The 18194-nt window shown below is 38.7% G+C and overlaps 2 protein-coding genes across 2 annotated transcripts in view; both read right to left on the reverse strand.

Annotated features, from left to right (window-relative positions):
- Positions 1-1264: 1264 nt before the first annotated feature.
- Positions 1265-18194, reverse strand: part of pcdh15a (protocadherin-related 15a) — a 256854-nt gene continuing 239924 nt past the window's right edge. The window contains 5 exon segments of the mRNA XM_051918041.1: positions 1265-2609; positions 5089-5200; positions 7286-7359; positions 11231-11272; positions 12103-12121. Of these exon segments, the coding sequence (XP_051774001.1) occupies positions 2028-2609; positions 5089-5200; positions 7286-7359; positions 11231-11272; positions 12103-12121 (829 nt within the window). The 3' untranslated portion in view covers positions 1265-2027.
- LOC127525466 (dentin sialophosphoprotein-like) lies at positions 2617-5082 on the reverse strand. Its single transcript, XM_051918030.1, has one exon. The coding sequence runs from the start codon at positions 4719-4721 to the stop codon at positions 3072-3074; it is 1650 nt and encodes a 549-aa protein (XP_051773990.1). The 5' UTR covers positions 4722-5082; the 3' UTR covers positions 2617-3071.

Below are 18194 nucleotides of genomic sequence, written 5' to 3' on the forward strand. Positions count from 1 at the left end.
CATACACCACAAAAAAAATTGATAAATGTTGTGGTCATGACCTTCCATTTCCAGTGTGATGAACAGATGAGATTTATAACATCTTTATTTTGACTTGGTATTTGATCAGACTGCCTAAAGTATTTTTTTCCCCCAAAAAAACTGAATGGAAAATGCAATAATAGATATTTTATATGTTGAGGTTATGTGACAACAACATAGCATATTATTTTATCAACACCAGAGTGTCAATTTTTTTTTTTTTAATACATATGACATAGTGTACAAAGTTGTCTCTGGGATTTATTAAATAAATAAATTATATATATATATATATATATATATATATATATATATATATATAAGGTATGGTACATCAGATACAAGCTTTTCTGTGTGATTTGCGTTGATAAGCCTAGTAAGTAAGGACCATCAGAGCTGTGAGAAGAGTGGATGGGTAAATAGTGTGTCTCCCTCTGCTGGTAAACGTAGTGCAGTTAAAAAGTCAATCACTTTACAGCTATCTGTATGTGCATGAGGTTACACAAACATGTACAATGCAAATAATCAAGAATCAAGCATGAAAAATAGTGGAAAATGCCACCAAATTGCAGGTAAAAATAAGAAAAGCTTTAACCAAACAAGCAAGCTGTAATCACTTTTTTTTTTTTTTTACTTGATTGCAGGTAAACAAGACAGATATCGAAGTTTAAACTTAGTAAACACAAACAGATGTTTCCGGTACTCTGCAGTCAGAAAATAACAGCATTTTAAGAACGTAAAGAGTTTAAAAACTAAATTAAAGCACTCTTGGAACTTCACTTGTGCAGGCAAATTAGAAGATGAGAAAAAAAAAACGTTGTATAGTTATGAGTCCAGTTAATTAGTATTATTATTGTAGTAAAGATATCTTGACATCATGTCATACGCATCAAGGAACATTGTAGAACTCTCATTTTCAGAAACACTTTCCTCTTTTTCCCCAGGCAGCTGTAATAATATGGATGGACAAATATTCATATCTGACAGAGCGATCAGCCTTTGATGGACAGATGAAAGATTGTTGGGAAAAATACTGATATTCAGCTTTTGCTCAGTGATTCATCTGAGAAAGCCTCTGTGTACTTATTTCTCATTTGAAAAAGCCTCAGTTATATATACCGACCAGTAAAGCACAGAAGGTTAATATAAACTCACTTTATGGAGACATTTACTGTAGTGACATCCCATTGTATGAACATTAACATGGAAAATGTCTGCAAATTTAATGACAAACATGTTTGGATTATGTTCACAATTTTATTTATGGTAATAATAAATCAAAGCTTCAAACTATTTGACCAGTATAAAAAACAAAACTCAAAAGTGAAGAAAACAACAAGATAAATTAATTCTTTTGATTTGTGATGAAAAGAAGAATGAAAAAATAACAGTTGAAGTTATCAAAATACATATACTGTATATATTATACTTGGGTATACATTTATAGATCTATGTAAATAATCTTTTCAAAATATTAGGGCCATTACAACCATATATATTCTCAATGTAAAAAATACATCCATTAAAAAACATGTGAGGAATAACTGAATGTAGCAGCCATCACTGGTTATACTGATTTTTAGGGAATTTTCGAACAACCGTTGCGTGACTCGTTTATAAAAAATACTCTTCAATCAAAGCTGTAATAGACACGCGTTCTAAATTGTTTAAATCGGCTACATTTTCTTTGTATTGTCTGTTTGCGAAACCATATCTGATAATAACTAATAATTTCAATTATACAGTTTATACATTTTGGAAACGGTTGACTTGAATTTGTACAGAATAGCCCTGTCTTCCACAACAATTTATCTGAAACTACAAGAAGAAGTGAAGTATAGTCAACTGCATGAAAAAAACAATTCCTTATAAGAGAATCACATTTCTTAGTCGGTGTCTGGAGTGTGTACAACAGAATCGAGTTTCAAGAACCCAAATAAAACATAGAAAAGACTAGAAAGGAAACTAAATAGAAACAGTACCACCAGAATTATCAAAACTAAAAATCAGAGTTTTGTCATTGGTATGTGTAAGTTGTTCCAGGGACCCATCCAGAGCTCCTCTTCATCAGACAGTGTTTGTTCACACGGAGATTCTACCGACTCTTTAATCTCCCTGTTGTCCACTGAGGACTCCTGCTCACAGTGCCCCCTATCCTGCTCCAAACGGGCTTTATCGATGTTGGACTTAGGCCCTATGCTGTTAAGGCCCATTATACTGCACTCTTTGGAGTTGAGGTTGTGATCAGTAACATAGGAATGGGCAGTGGTGGTGCCGATAATAGGCCCATTGTCTTCTGTTCCATTTAAAGGTAAATGCTCTTCGTGTGTGACACCTAGCTTATCCAGTTTTTTAAACTGTTTGCCTAACCGTGTAGGTGAGCCCAGTTTTAAGTTGTTGGGGTAAGGGGGCCTCCGTGTTCGGATGATGGTACCGTTTTGGGCAAGGTATACTGATCCATTGATGTTACTATGGCTGCTGACGTTGGGTATGCGATTACGTTGGACATCCGGTCCACTGTCCTCTCCTGTTGAAGTTGTGTCATGCTCTCTGTCCAACACCAGTTTGACCCTCTTCTTTTTGCCAGCCTGGAAATCAGAGAGAAGAATTACAAACATAAATCAACTATCAAAGATAAACCCCCAGGTGGGAATGGTAGAGACTAATGGTGTAAAATTGCAATCGTAACCAAACTGAATCTTGGGTACACCTCTAATAGACAAGCAAACTGACTGCCCCACATATGGTGTCGATATCATATCAAATCACTCACAGGGATAAAGTTTTTGGAAAAGGAAACATGAGAAGATTAGAAGTACAAATAAATGTTATGAAGACACAGTTTAGGGGTGATGGTAATGTAAGTTCACTCAAGAGAAGGAATTTCAGAAGCACACCAGAATTGGAAACGCTAACGGCATGCCATTTTCAGCACTTCCATGCAGTTGGAATGGTTCCAAAACACACCAGAATAAGAGAAAAGACTGTGGGAAAAGTTGGAATCTCTTCACTCCATGACAAAAGTCAGTTAAGTCTTACTTGGCCCCTTTTTATAAAGCTGTGGAATCTCCTGATTCGGAATCTGCATCTGTTACTTCTGTGGTTCCTTCGGTTCCTGATTGCTTTGAGCGACTCATAGAGCCACTCTCAGATGCTGAGCCACTGCCAGAGGTTATGGCATCCTCATCTACCTCTGTGATGGGCGAGAGGCCTCCAAATGTTTCATCTGAACTCTCAATCACGCTGTTCTCTGTGGCGTACGGTGTGCCTCCACTTTCTGCCGCTGAGATCACACTTGACCTCCGTGACATTGATCCATCACTCATCTCACTGGCAGACTCTCTGCTCTCCTCTGCTGTTTCATCCTCCTCTTCTTTTTCAGAAGCCTCTTCCTCCTCCTCCTCACTCTCCTCATCAATGGTGTCCTGGGACGATCGGGTAATTATGCTCTTGCGAGAGCGTCGGCTTCCTGCTGCTGATCTGGAGCTTGTAGAGCTTCTCTCACTGCCGGACACAGAAACAGCATCTGATCCAGTGTCATCCGATGGAGCAGATCCGCTCATTTCTGTCTCAGATGCCTCTTCAGAACCACTCGCTGACCCGATCTCACCACTGCTCTCCTCACCAGATGCTGATGCTTGTGATGACCTTACTGAAGACCGTGCTGAAGACCCCTTGGAGCTGCCACCTGATCCACTGCCACTCGGAGTACCACTTGCACTACCGGAAACACTTCCACTTCTGCTGCTTCGCGTTCCTGCACTTGAACGCTCCGAGGAACCTTCAGTACGGGATGATTTCATTGATGAGCGAGCAGAAGACGGCTCTGATCCCGATCCTGACTCTTCTGTTCCTTTAGACTCTTCTTCAGATTCTTCCTCAGACTCTTTTTCTGTGGCAGAACTCTTCTCGGCACTGGACTCTTCCTCGGTTCCTGATTTTTCAGTCCCAGATCCAGATTCCTTTTCTGTTCCTGAAGTCTTTCCAGACCCTGACTCTTCCTCCGAGCCGGATTCCTCCTCTGAACCTGACCCTTTCTCGGTTTCAGATTCTTTCTCGGATGCTGACTCTGCCTCGGAATCCTTTTCGGTTCCCGACTTCTCAGTCCCAGATTTGGATTTACTCTCCGCATCAGATTCGTCTGGTTCTTCTGGCTCTGATTCAGAATCGACTGTGCTCTCATTGGCATCATCTCGGTCCAGATCCACTTTCAGATAATCCTTGTCATCAGTGGAGCCTGCTACACTGCTCCTATCAGACGATTCCTCCTCGTCTGAACCTTTCTTTCGGCTCTCTGGCTCTGATCCACTCCCGCTGGCCTCTGGCTCACTGACACTGATGGACACTTTAGATTTCTTATCTTCTATCTCTGACTCGGCTGCAGACTCGTCTTTCTCACTCACAGAACTTCGACTGATGCTGCTCTGTGATTTCCTTCTAATTTGCAACTTCTTTGCCAGATTAATGCGTTTCAGGACTTTCCCAAGTCGACTCCTGGCAGGGGATATGTCATCCATGGAAGTGGGGCTCGCCCCACCCGTCAAGCTCTCTTGGCTACCGATACGACGTGCAGATGTCAGCTTGGCATAATCTTTGTCTTTCTTCCCTTTCCCAAACATCATTGGGAAGATCCTGGCCTTCTTCCAGGGAGAGGTAGGTTCCGTTTTCTTCCCGGCAGCGAGAAACTTGCTGAGCGTCATGACAGACTTCAGCCTCTTTGCAGCTTTGGATTCTTCAGGTTCAGCCTCTGCTGGCTCCTCATCAGGAACCTCCGGCTCTGCCTGTTCAATCTCATCCTCTGGTGGGAAATCCTGGAATCCCACACGCTTTCCACGCCCACGACCTCTCCCTCGCCCACCTCGCCCTCTTCCCCGACCCTGTTGTGATATCAATTCCTTTAAAACAATCTCAATCACAGGTTACTAAAATGAAACTGTCAAACCTGATATTAAATAATACATGAAATAAAAAATAATTTTCTATCAGTGATGACAAGATTATAAAACAAAAGAAAACATAACTGCCCCATATCCTTTAAGTTGTCTGTGAATGAATGTGTAAGATTACCTCTGGTCCACCATAGTAATATCCTTCATCCTCTATGATGGCCTCTCCATACTCATCATACATGGGTGTGATCAGCCTCCTGCGGCTGCCGTAGGGTGGATAGGGATCATATCTGGATGTAGGAATGGAAATATTACAACATGTGAACTTCAAGCTATTTTGTGCAGAACAATGTTAAAGGTGTTGTAGGTGATTTCAATTTTGCTAATTTCCATTAGATAGAATTAGCCCATCTCTGTACCCACATGCCTTCTCTCCTAAACCCTACTCTCCAAATACATCTCAACCAACCTGATGTCAGCAAACCTAAACATGTTTCCTAGCTGGCTAAAAGTGTTGGGCAAAATTAAGTATAAACTTCAATGCTTTTTAAACATCTTTAAAAACAAGGTTTTGTCAAGCCAACATTCAAAGTTTGTCTTGACAAATGTTTTTCTGTTTTGAAAAAGTATGTCTTGACAAACATTGCTTTTCTATTAAAAAACTAAGCCATTTAAGTTTAATTGAATTTTGATTCATTTTAATTTTACTACCTTACATTCAAGCCTGTTTGTTACCTCAGTTCAAACTCAATTCAAATGCAGGAATTGACCTGGTATCCTAAAGCATTCTAAATTCAATGCTTTTTTTATTTAAAAAAAAAAACCCTACATGGCTGTCACAGAGACACCTATTTTTGTAATATATTTTAAATGATAAGTAAAAAAAGAAAGAAAGAAAGAAACAACCAAACAAACCTTACAACACCTTCAATTCAAAGCTAATGTAAATTCTGACTTTGAGGGTCAGATCTCCAGCAGGTTTGAAAATAAGAGTGCTTATTCAAGACGGGAAAAGGCAAAACAGATGCCTCATTACACTTGCAATCAACATCAGACCATGTGCGGATCCACCCACACAGGACAAACAGCCTCTGTGATCCAGGGATTAAAGCGTAAACCCCCATTAAAGATTCCTAAGCTAAATAGCCCTGGATCTTCAGCAGGTCAGGCCTTTCTGATAGCAGGTGCCGTTTAGCCTGACAGAAGTTATCTTTCCCACTCTCTCCCTTGATGTCTGTGGAATCAAAGCCATCCTTCTTTCTCAAAGGCCTTGACTATGGACAAAGGAAACTTTGACATCCAGAGGGAACAATCGGATAAAAGTTTGAAGGAATTCTCGAGAAAATAATTCTCTTACAGCATTGCTCATTTTATAAAATTGCTTTTAAAAATATTACTGACAAATCCATTACTGGGAAATCCATTAAATGCCATCCTTTTTTCGAGGAGATACAGCTAGATGAACAGGTGTTTTGCATTATATCTTTTTCTATAATGTGTGTTTTAGCATGGCTGGAATGGTGGATTGGCCATTCAACATCCTGGACTGGAACTGTTCATTTTAAAATGTTAATTAATAGCCCTATTCCTCTATCATTAGGGATCTTGATGTCTTGATCTTGATGTTAAAGTAAATCATCTGTTCTGTGGTGCTCAAAGCTAACGCTCAGAGCACTATAGAGGCCTTAAGACCATCTGCTGCTCCTCTTGCTAGAAAATTCGAATGACTCTACCGAACATAATAGAGGATGCCATTACACTTGAGTCTGAACTCAGGTTTGAAAGTCTTGCTAGAAAACATGCGCCTCACGTCTTAATGAATCCACTGAGCTTAGCTAAAGCTGGCAGTGTGGAGGTGAGGGTACATTAATCTAATTAAAGCTTCCAGCATCTCCTCAGAAGGGCTGATGTTAAACCATGCAGTTCAACATTTGAACATTTGCAACAGCATCTGTTCCGAATGGTACAGTGTGTGTCAATTTGAGAGTGTTTACACCTCTTTCTCCCTTTTCTGCTGTCTCCTCCTGTTTGCAGACACAAGATGCTCAGTTAATGTATTGTACTTACTACAGGCATCTTAGCCTTTTAGTCTGAAATCACATGGAGAGTCTGTCTCTATTTTTCTAGTTCGATCTTTTTGGGCTCAGGTGTTTTGTTAGCATCAAAATGATTGCGAAAATTGGAATGGAGAAAGAAGAGAAATACTGAAGAAGTGATCAAAGATGATGGAAAACCGAAAGACACAGGAGACAGACAGAGAGGAAAGGGGCAGAAATTACACACTTCATCTTCAAGAGTGGTAAGTAAACACATGAAATACACAAACTTAGTCTGTAACAAATACACATTAGCCTTGTATATACTGTAAAACTCACCCTTGATCATAGCTATAGTAGTCTTGAGAATAGTAATCCTGCCCAGGATCGATACCCGATTCCATGGAGAGAGCCTAAAATACAAACATAAAGACAGATGTCAGACTTCATCTTCACACAGGCTACAAAAATTAGTCTGGGTTTGGTGCACAATTTACTATCTAGTTAATAACATTTCTGAGTGTTTGTTCACTCATTACTATAACTTAATTTTACCAGGGAATGCAAATGGACATCTAGCTACACTACTGGTATGAAGTTTATGGTAGTTTTTTAATGTATTGCTCATACCAATTTCCATCATTACTGCGGTCTTCAGTGTCACATGATCCTTTAGAAATAATTCTAAAATGCTGATTTGGTGCTAAGGAACATTTCTTTTTTATTATTATTATCAATGTTGATTTATTTTTGTGGATGAATATTTTTTTAAGGATAAATACAAAGTTTAAAAGGACAGTATTTATTTGAAATATAATTAATTTTCTAACAATATTAAAATATTTAGTTTAACTTTTGATCAATTTAATGCATCCTTGCTTCTTTTATTTTCTTTTTTTTTTAATGGTAGTGTAAGTGTTAGACATTTATATACAAAAGAAGAAAGAATCTTGTATTGTAAAGGGATAGTTCTGTCATAATTTACTCACCCTCATGATTTTTACCAAATAATGAATATTACATTTTGGCCTGTTTCCACACAAAGGAATGAACATGAGTGTGAATAAATGATGACAGCATTTTCATTTTTGGCTGATATGCCCCTTTAAAGATTATTACTTAGCAGCTGAAGACCCCATGAATTTGAATTTGGTTCCTTGATGTATACCCTACTGACCTCAAAATTAACATACATGAACTAATGATCTTTAATAAAAAAATATATATATATAAAAAAAAAAACTGCAGTAATGATAAGATTCGTCAAGGTTTTCTATTAAACTTTATTTCCCCTTTAGACATTCTATTGACTATAACCTACATGTCAACTAACTCTCATTGGAGTATTAGTTGAGTATTAGTAGACTGTTAGGGGTAGGGTTAGCCCTCTATGGGACTAATTATGAAATCACAGCTAGAAAAAATAATTACTTTATATTTTACATATATTTAAGGCTAAAATCATTTTCCAAAATTAGTTTTCTACATCTGACCTTTGATCTTTTTTGGGGGGTTTCGTCATTTATAACTGACTTTGTCCTCTTAGGGTAAATTATTTTTGGCAAATTGTCTGAAACTTCACATTCAAAAGCATTTTCACTCTCTGAAAAGTAGTGAAAAGGTCTTAAATGTTTCCAAAAAAAAAGAAAAGAAAGAAAGAAAAAACACTAAAAAGCTTTATTAACTACTATATTTCATTTGGAACTCACATGTGAAAATGTCAAAAACTTTACACAAATTCAGATGCAATTTTACTGCCTGGAAAGTAGTGAAACCATGGGCCCTATTTTAACGATCTAAGCACATGGTCTAAAGCGCATGGCGCAAGTGCAGGTCCAAATCCACTTTTGCTAGTTTAAGGACAGGAAAAATGGTCGGCGCGCCCGGTGCATGGTCTAAAGGGGTTGTCCCTATTCTCTTAATGAGTAATGGGTGTGTTTTGGGCGTAACGTGCGATAAACCAATCAGGGTCTCATCTCCCATTCCCCTTAAAAGCCAGTTGCGCTCATGCCGGATCTGCTCGTACACAAGGTTAAAGTGCACGAGCAGACCATCTACGGGACAAGCCGGATTCTACCAAAGCATTTTTATCTTGATGCACACAATAATAATTTTTTACATTGTAATCCTTTTGTTTTTAATACTTGGCATGTTTGTGTGCTGCTGCGCTTCCCTATGTGTAATAAGCAGAGTGTACGTGCGTTGTGCACCCGCATATAGGCATATATTACACCCGCATATATTACTAACGCGCTCTTTAACAAAACAAATATTGCGGCATTGACTTTAGACCAGGTTTCAGTTGGTCAATGGTGCAGTCTATTTCAGTTGCCTCAAAACAGTAACGCGTCAATGTGCCTGAACACACCTTGTTTTCAGACCAGCACGCCCATGAAAATGATAACTGTGTCAGACTGAAACTAGCAAAAAGCACTTGCGTCGCGCCTGGCGCAGCATTGCGCCGGGTGTATGATAGGGCCCCATGTCTTAGTGTTTCAAAAAACATTAAAAAAATCTTTAACATTAGCCACGTTTACATGTAGACTTTTTTGTCATTCCGATTAAAATCATTCCGATTAAAAGATTCGGTGGAGTGTTTACATGTGACGTTATCTAATCCGATATGGTGTTTACATGTACCGGCGCTTTCAATCTAAATGACTTCGTGATATGCGCACATTAGCTTATGTCCTGTTTGCCACCGTGTATTCCTGTCAACATGGAGTTCCGTTATTTCTTATGTGCACTATTTTTATGTAAAGTGTTGCTCTTAATCAAGCAACAGCGTGAAATTTGAAGCATATTACTGCTGGATGGTATGAGGAAAAGACGGGAACAGGAAGCTGACCTGTTTGGTGGCTGTGCATCTCTAAGGAGCATCCCAATACTACCCCTCCCTCCTCCGTAAAGCAGAAGCGGGTGGATGAAGGTCCGTAGTAATGATTCACTGAGTTCCTTCAGTGTATTTAATAAATGTGTTGTTTCAGTTTTACTCCAGTTTGATTTTGCCGCCGACATTTTGCATTCTGACGACCCCTGACCGCTTGACGTGATGACGTAGACGCAAAGTAATTGGTTTAACGCGTTTACATGGCAGACTTTTTATTTTGTTCGGTTTATAGAAAGGTTTATCCCACCTCTCTCAAACCGATTACAATTTCATTCGGTTTGGGCATTTTTATTCCGATTGAGGTGTTTATATGGAGCATTTTCATTCGGATTGGACTTTTAAACCGATTACAATGCTCCATGTAAACGCACCTATTGTTTCTTTCTTGGAATTCCAAATCAATGATTGTAGCACAAGTGAAAATCAACTTTGTTTTAGTGTACCTCACACTTTCCACACGTAACTCGATCTTGACCTGTTTAGTCATCATTTTTGGAGCATCCCTGCTTGTCAGTGTAGTGAGGCCAATAGGCAGTGGCATCTTTCCTGACCTCTGGTTGTAGTTTGGATCACATCTTCCAAACTAGCACCCAAATGCTTGACTTCCACAACTATCTATGACTTATACTCTTCATCTACAGTCAAAAGGCTATTATACCGCCTGCCAGTACTGAACAATAGTGCAGCTATACAGAAAATATGTATCCCCTACAAGGACTTTGTCATTTATGCATAACACACATAAAATTGTCTTGTTTTCAGAAAAAAATAAGTCAAAATTAAGTGAGTTTTTGCTTAAAACAAGCAAAATAATCTGCCAATGGGGTAAGCAAAATAAACTTATTTCAAACCAAAAAACAAGAGATATATATATATATATATATATATATATATATGTATATATAAAATTGAATTTATATGTATTTCCTAGTCTAAATATACTCACAATGGAGCTTTGACAACATGTGACCTAACATGTGCTTATTTCTCCTTCACTTCCTTGTTGCCAAAAATGTCAAGCACATGATGGCACTCAGATTTTAATTTTATTGGCTGAAGGAGAGGTCATATGATAATACTAAAATGTAACTTTTTAGAGATAGAGATTTAGTAGAATAAGGGTTTTGGGTTAGTAGAATACTGTAAGTTGACATGTAGTTGCAAAGTTACTTATAGTCAGTCAGTAGAATGTCTGTTGGGGATCATCAAAATAAAGTGTTAGCAGATATTAAGCAGACATTCTAATACTCTAATGACAGTTAGTTGACATGTAGTTGCAAAGTTACTTATAGTCAACAAAATGTCTAAAGGGGACCATCGAAATAAAGTGTTACCTTTGTCAAGACACAAGAAGGAAAACTAAGGAAAGGCATGCAGAAAAACAGAGATGCTACCTCAGGCCGGAGCAGAGAGGGTCTCAACAGCTGCTGCTGCTGCTGGCACAGTCACAAAGAGAGCGAGGGGAGAAAAAAGATTTGACACCAAGAGAGAATACATGAGAGGCAGCACAGAATAAAAGACAAAGACAAAGAGAATAGCAAGAGAAGATGTCGCTGCATACATTTAAAATGAGTGATCAGACTAAGAACATGACAGCAAAAAGATGTGCATTAAAAACAGGAAAGAGGGGGAGGGGTGAAAAAAACGAGCTCCTGGTGAGAAAGATAATGACAGAGATGTAGATGAGGGAAAATGTTCCATCTTAAGAAGTAGACCAAACTTTAAGAGCTAAAGTGCTTGAAAGGTCAGAAAAGGTCATGTTTGACAGCATGCATACTCAGTCTATATGCATTAACTTGGCAACTCAGACACTGACGTGATGTGTTCTTGCTGCAAAATGTGTGTGCAGGCAGAACTAAGATTAGACAAGACTCTTCAATTTACACTTCTTAGTGGGGTGTAAATGTAAGTTTAATGGCAAAGTTTCTATTGCTCCCTTCATCTCATTGAGATTCTAGTGAAAGTCTCTCTCAATGCACTATTGGCGGTCTGAAGTGACAAGGGAACAAGGCACTCTTAGCTTCGACTTATTAAAGAAAAACCCCATAAATTAAATCAACTATAAGTAGAACTTGATTTTTACATGGGCTTGAGGAAAACGTACAGTAAGAGGTGCTTGCAAGTCACCATGATGTTGCCGTGATGAGGTATTATTTATATTCATGCAGGAATCATTTCATACTAGGGGTTTGTTCAAATTCATAACTCTTAATGAGTGATATTAATAGTTGGAAGAAAAAAAAAAAAAAAAAAAAAAACAACTTACCTCTCTGCCAAAGCCACGCCTGCAGAAAGAAACAGAGGTGTTAGAAAGAATAACATGTAGCTGGAAATGTGACATCTGTTGACTAGCTAAGTGATTTCAGACTTGTTTTTGTGGAGTCTGACTCACTTTTATCATACAGAAAGCATTTCAACACTCTCTTATCACTGGACCAGAATGAAAACACCATGTTTAAATGGGAAAGCACTCGAAAGATAAAAATGCACTCAGGGAAATGGCGCAGTCCTGATAGTCCTGACACAAGCAATTTTACCTACAGTGAAGACTTCACAAACACATTAATCTTATTTTTGAAATTCATCATTTTCTGATGAATAGTAAACCAACACATGCACACACACTCTCACTCACAACCTATATACACAAACAAAATTTCCAGGAAAGTTACATTTCAGGGCTCTCTCAAGGGCCAAAAAGTGAAACCCACTAAGTGATTAAAACACTGTGACAAATGAACAGCAGGTTGCTCTGAGTATGTGTGTGTTTGCATCGGAACAAAACTGTTGGGAACACCCTCAAAACTATTCATAGGGTGAATCTTACAAAAACTAAACTAAAAATAATGATAATAATAATAATAAAAAAAGTCATCGGACATATTCTTAACTTTTTCACCACCAGCATTTTTCAAAAAAGTTGCCAGCCACCACCAGATAATTATCACAAAAATTTCATGGCCCCCAGAACAGAAAACAGAGCCTCTGCTTTTTTTCTTTCTTTCTTTTTTTTTTTTTTTTTAATCAACACATGATTGTGGGTAAGTTTCATTAAAAAAACAACAACAACATTTTAAACAAAAAGCTGAGAAAATAATGTTTTTTTTTTTTTTTTTTCAAAGACTAGGCTACAACATGCATAAGCAATGCTTCTATCGCTTGTTTCTGCTCCTTTTTGTCTCTGTTTTGATCTGGAGATTCTGTACGAAAATCCATTTCAAGGAAAGTCTGTTCACTTGGCGGCCATATTTGCAACACCTCCAGGCAGTTATTTTGGGCATCCAAGACCAAATCATATTTATTTGAATGGGGGAATCCTAAAATCTCAAAAACTGAAAAAATATACATATTTCAAGTCAGCAACAAAATCTGACATGAACTGCCCCATAAATGTTGTTTCTTATACTCAAATAGAATTTAAAAAAGCTTATTTTTCAAGCTAGACCAGCCAATGCGCATGTGCAGTCCTAAGCGCGAGTCTCAGGTTTCTATGGGAACCAGAGCTTCTAACGGCAGCTGATGCGATGACTTCATCAATCACCGATTGGCTCTTTTACTTAGAAGGCGGGACCTATTCCGCCATATTGCTCGTTGCAGTTTCTCCCATTCATAACTAATATGAGTGAACAGTCTTTCTACATCTATAGTCTTTGTTCTGTACTCTTTCTGAAGATGTGTAATAGCGCCCCCTACCGTACAACAGTGAAAACAGGGAAAGCAGGAAAATTCCATCAATGGTGGGGAAGCATTGTCTCATAAATGATGGAAATTTCCGTCAGTGGCGGGGAAAGAGTTAACAGGCTTTATGAAATTTCACCCCATGAATAAAGAGCGGACACAAAGTGGTGTCAGAGAGTGTGCATTACCTGAATAAATTATGAAATATTCCTGTCAAACAAACACATCTCTTTCACACATAATGAATGAGAATGACAGATGAGTGATGTGGGATGTGTACGTGTGTTTGTGTGTTTGTGTGTGTGTGTGTGTGTGTGTGTGTGGGAGGAAAGTGACGTCTCTCTCGATGTCCATCAGGAAGAAAAAGGTTGTTTCTCAATTCTAAGAATGCAAATAACACACTTGCATTTTTGTGAAGACCATTATGTCAGGCTACCTTTAAAGAACCATCTAGAAAGGACACAGAATGCATCTTTGCAAGAATTGAGATGTGCTGTGATACACACACACACACACACACACACACACATAAAAATACTTTATATAATAACAATATCATTATATGATTTACTATTAAAAATTCTCTCATGTAAAAAGAAACATAGTAAGATTCTTTTTTAAAAGACTCTTGTTTTTTAATAGAGCAAGAGAGGTTAAATTTTATTTTGTGTGGTGGAGCAGGCATGAAAGGAGAAAGGCATGAACACAAGAGAGAAAAGAGAGTATTAGGGTTAGTGATGTCAACGGCAGACTCATCGATCGATTAATTAAATTTCTCTAGACCTCACAGACTGTGCTTTGATCCTGCTGAGTGGGTCATGTGAAATATAGAGCGCTTTCTCTGGACCTACAAATAAGCCCTGACATACACACAACATCCATTCAGCTCGCACATAAATCATCTGCCTCAGAGTCAGAACACATAACGCACAATTTGTAACCTTTGATCATATTTTCTATCCTTTGTTGTCTATTGAATAGTTGTAGGTAGAATAAGTGTAATATCATTTAATTCATTTTTTAACTACTCGGTATAAAACACTGTTTGCAAACACACTTTTTGTGTATTTCAAAGGTGCACTAAAACATCAGAACTGAAGATGAGACATTAGTAAATCTGTGTGCATTTGCTTATGGGATGATGACAGATTTAAAACAGATTTTTCGATATGGATGAGGGAGACGCCATCTGCAGACCCATGCAGAGATATTGTAGGAGCAGTCTGTCTGAATGGAGAGACATTGACTGCGCGCCTGATGGGGTGAATTCAGCGGGGAACTGCAGAGTGAACGTCCCCCTGCCATGCGCCACGTAAACGATTAGCTGTATTGTTTAATCTCTATGTGAGTCTTGACTGCTTGAGTTTCTGAAAGGGCAAAAACATCCGCAGGACTGAACCAAAACAGGAGAGCTTCAGGAGGTCTGGCACTCTTGACAGCTTTTAAAAAGGGTTAGTGAGAGTGAAAAACAGAGAGAGATACTATAAATAAACAGTGTTGGGGTACTGCATTTATATGTTATACTGTGAATAAATGAGAAAGATATATAAAGAATGACCCATTTCTAACCTTCAAAATCAATTCTGTTTACTTTCGTAATGGCTTTATTGTGAATGATTCGCCAGTGGTCATTATTGCAAATAAAATGTATTTTCCTAATCTCTAATCAAAATGTAATAACTTGCTCTTCCTCTGAAGTGACATTTCTCCATTGACCTCACGGCAGTGCAGGCTAATAGATAATATGATTCAATTCATTCTCATTCTTTTTTTCTGATTAAACTAAATTGATTAAACAAAATGTGATCTTTAATTATAAGTCCACCCTCATCAAATTTGATCACAATCTCTGTCACTCCTCTCAAGGGCACATGATCATGATAACAGCTTCTCTCACTAACATCCGCCTGCAAGGAAGCACGTCACCAGTTAAACATTAAATATTCATAAACAGTGTGATGGTCAGTTCAAATATTAGATTAATTTGATAAAAAAAAATATTATTTCATATATTCTATTGGAAAAAACATTATTTCACTTAATGCTCTTCTTAAAAATGTGCAAACTGATGGCTATAAAAACAGGCAAATTAATGCATGCTATACTTTTCATGCTAAAAAAAAAAGTAATGTAATGTAAAAAATACTGTCTTTACTGTCACTTTTGATCAATTTAATGCATACTTAAAGGGTAGTGTATGTTTACATGCACATAGCTTTTCATATTATCAAAACAAAATGAAAAACAACTGCTTGTATGCAATTTGAAAGAGTTTAAATCAGTAAATTACAAATATTAATAAACAAAAACTGCTTAGAGGTAGAATGTTCTACATGAACACACATTCTCTCCTCTGATTATAGTAACACATTACTGCAAATTCCTTTGTCAGTAAATGTAAAATATTTGTTGTACAGTTTGTTCTTATAAAACTTTATATATTTTAGTTGTTCTTACAAAAATATTTCTATTTTCTTACATGTAGGATTTCATTGTCAAAAAATCAACGTGTCCTCCAACCAATACGCCTATACAGGTCGTTTGTCACTTCCCTGAAATACGATCCATACAAGCGTTTACTAAAGTTGCGCCCCTATCGACAACAGGACACTTTCATTTTAATGCATTGTACCCTTTTATCTGCGTCATATTTCGGGTTTCGCATAGCTCAATTGGTAGAGCATTGCAATATTCAACAATATGCAATCATGTGATCATGCAATCGTGGGTTCGATCCCAGGGAACGTATGTGCTCATAAAGTGTATATGCACTATAAGTCACTAAGGGTAGATTTAGGGTTGGGGTAGGTGTAGTCGTTAATAGAAAAAATGAGTTTTGCTAAATGGAAATAGGACAAATGGTAGGTAAGGGACAGTATAAAATGTCCACACATTGCATTTAAATGAACACGCATTTTGATTGGTAACGACGGTCATACATTATTTCATGATGACAGACGTAACACAACACTCGTTATTTTTACGCCAGCTAGAGGGCACGTGTGACTTTAAAACATAAATATAGGTCGTAATAAGGTGCTTGAAAAAACGTCCTATAGGGTCTCCAAAAAATTAATATCGTATAAGAATTAATATTTTAAATCAAAATTCTTTCACTCCCTTTCTCAGTTGTGTTTTATTTGATTGACAGAAATGACCACACTATGAAGTACTTAAAGTTTAAAAACGACTTGCATCCTCTTAGGACTGTTGATTTTATATAAAAACAGTAAAATGTAAGTTTTTCTGCACTGAGGAAACAAAACACCTTTCAATCACATTGAACCTATACGCTTACAACCTACTTTGAAGTGAGAATTATAAAGTGCTCTCAAAGTAAAGTGCTCTAAATAATGCATGAAAAAGTAAATGATGAAACAGTTGGAGGAGGTTTAAGAAATAAGATATGAAAAGAGTTCCAGAGTTCTTAGAAATGTAGGGGCTGAGGTGGGCGGAGTCTCTCATTCCTCTGGGATTGGTTAGTTTGAGGGCTGAGTAAAAGAGTCAGATTCTGATTGGCTGGTGCCTATTTGGTCCTGTTTAGATACTTGTTCTTTTAGCATGACAGCCGTGGAGTCTTTACTTCCTCCTTCGCAACTGCTGTCATCTTTCACATCAAGGCTGCCGGTGGATCTGGTCGTGTTCTTGAGGATCCCTCTTAGTTTCGGTGTAGGAGTCGGAGACTGAACTGGGAGTTCAGGAGACTGAATGGGAGATGGGGTTGGTGGTGGGGTGAAATCCTGTTGCACAGGTGGAGGAGAAAGAAAAGAACGGGTTTGGACAGGCAGAGGTGGTGGTGAGCTGTCCGGAGAGTCTGATATGAATTCCAATGTGATTTCACAAGGCTCCACCGTCATGTAATTGGAGATACTGGAGCTGAACTTCCTCAGGACGGGCGGAGTCGGCCGTTGAGCCGTGGGTGGGGGAGGAGTCTCGCCGTCACCCCCGGTGATGATAATGCAGGGTGGGATGTCCTTGCCGACAGAAATTGGACTGGATGACAGCATGATGGCGGTTAGTAGCGGGTCGTCCGGATCCAGAGATGCATAAGAGTCCCGGCTCTGTCTGGGCGTCCGCTCGGCTAAAGCTTGCTGCTCAAACTGTCTGGCCTGTTCTCTGACTGACAGCTTCGTTTCTGTGCAATGACCATTCTGATCTAGATCTGCATTAAGTTCTTCCCTGCTGTCCTTAAGTCCCGCCTTCAGCTCTTGCTCCTCCCATTCGGCGGGGTCCCAGAGAGCCTGCCGGCGCAGAGTATCATAAAGCCCTCGCCCTCGAATACGGGACGGCAAGGACCAAGAAGTCATTTGGCTGCAAGGGCTTGTTGGAGATGGAGGGTCACTTTCTGAAAATCCACCAACCCCGTTCACCTCCGAGTTGGGCTCCGGACTGCTGGACACTCCATCCTGGTAAAGCGGATTTTGGGTGGTGAGAGGCCGTTCATCCGAGAGGAAGGTGACTGTGCTCTCTGACTTGGGCAGCTTGCGCAACTTTCCGTTTCCGTACAGTTTGTGAGCTGCGATTGCCCGAGAGGCGAAGGTTCTTATGAGACTCTGTCGATCCGCCTCCTCGATTACAGACTTTCTGCGCCTTCTGCAGCCCACGAGAGAAAATGAAAGGAGAGGAGAGAAGATTGAAATGTGTGGAAAGAGACAGAGAAAGGAATTGAGGGAAGAGAAC

This window comes from Ctenopharyngodon idella, chromosome 13 (genome assembly GCF_019924925.1).
Source record: "Ctenopharyngodon idella isolate HZGC_01 chromosome 13, HZGC01, whole genome shotgun sequence".
NCBI classification, from domain to species: Eukaryota; Metazoa; Chordata; class Actinopteri; order Cypriniformes; family Xenocyprididae; genus Ctenopharyngodon; species Ctenopharyngodon idella.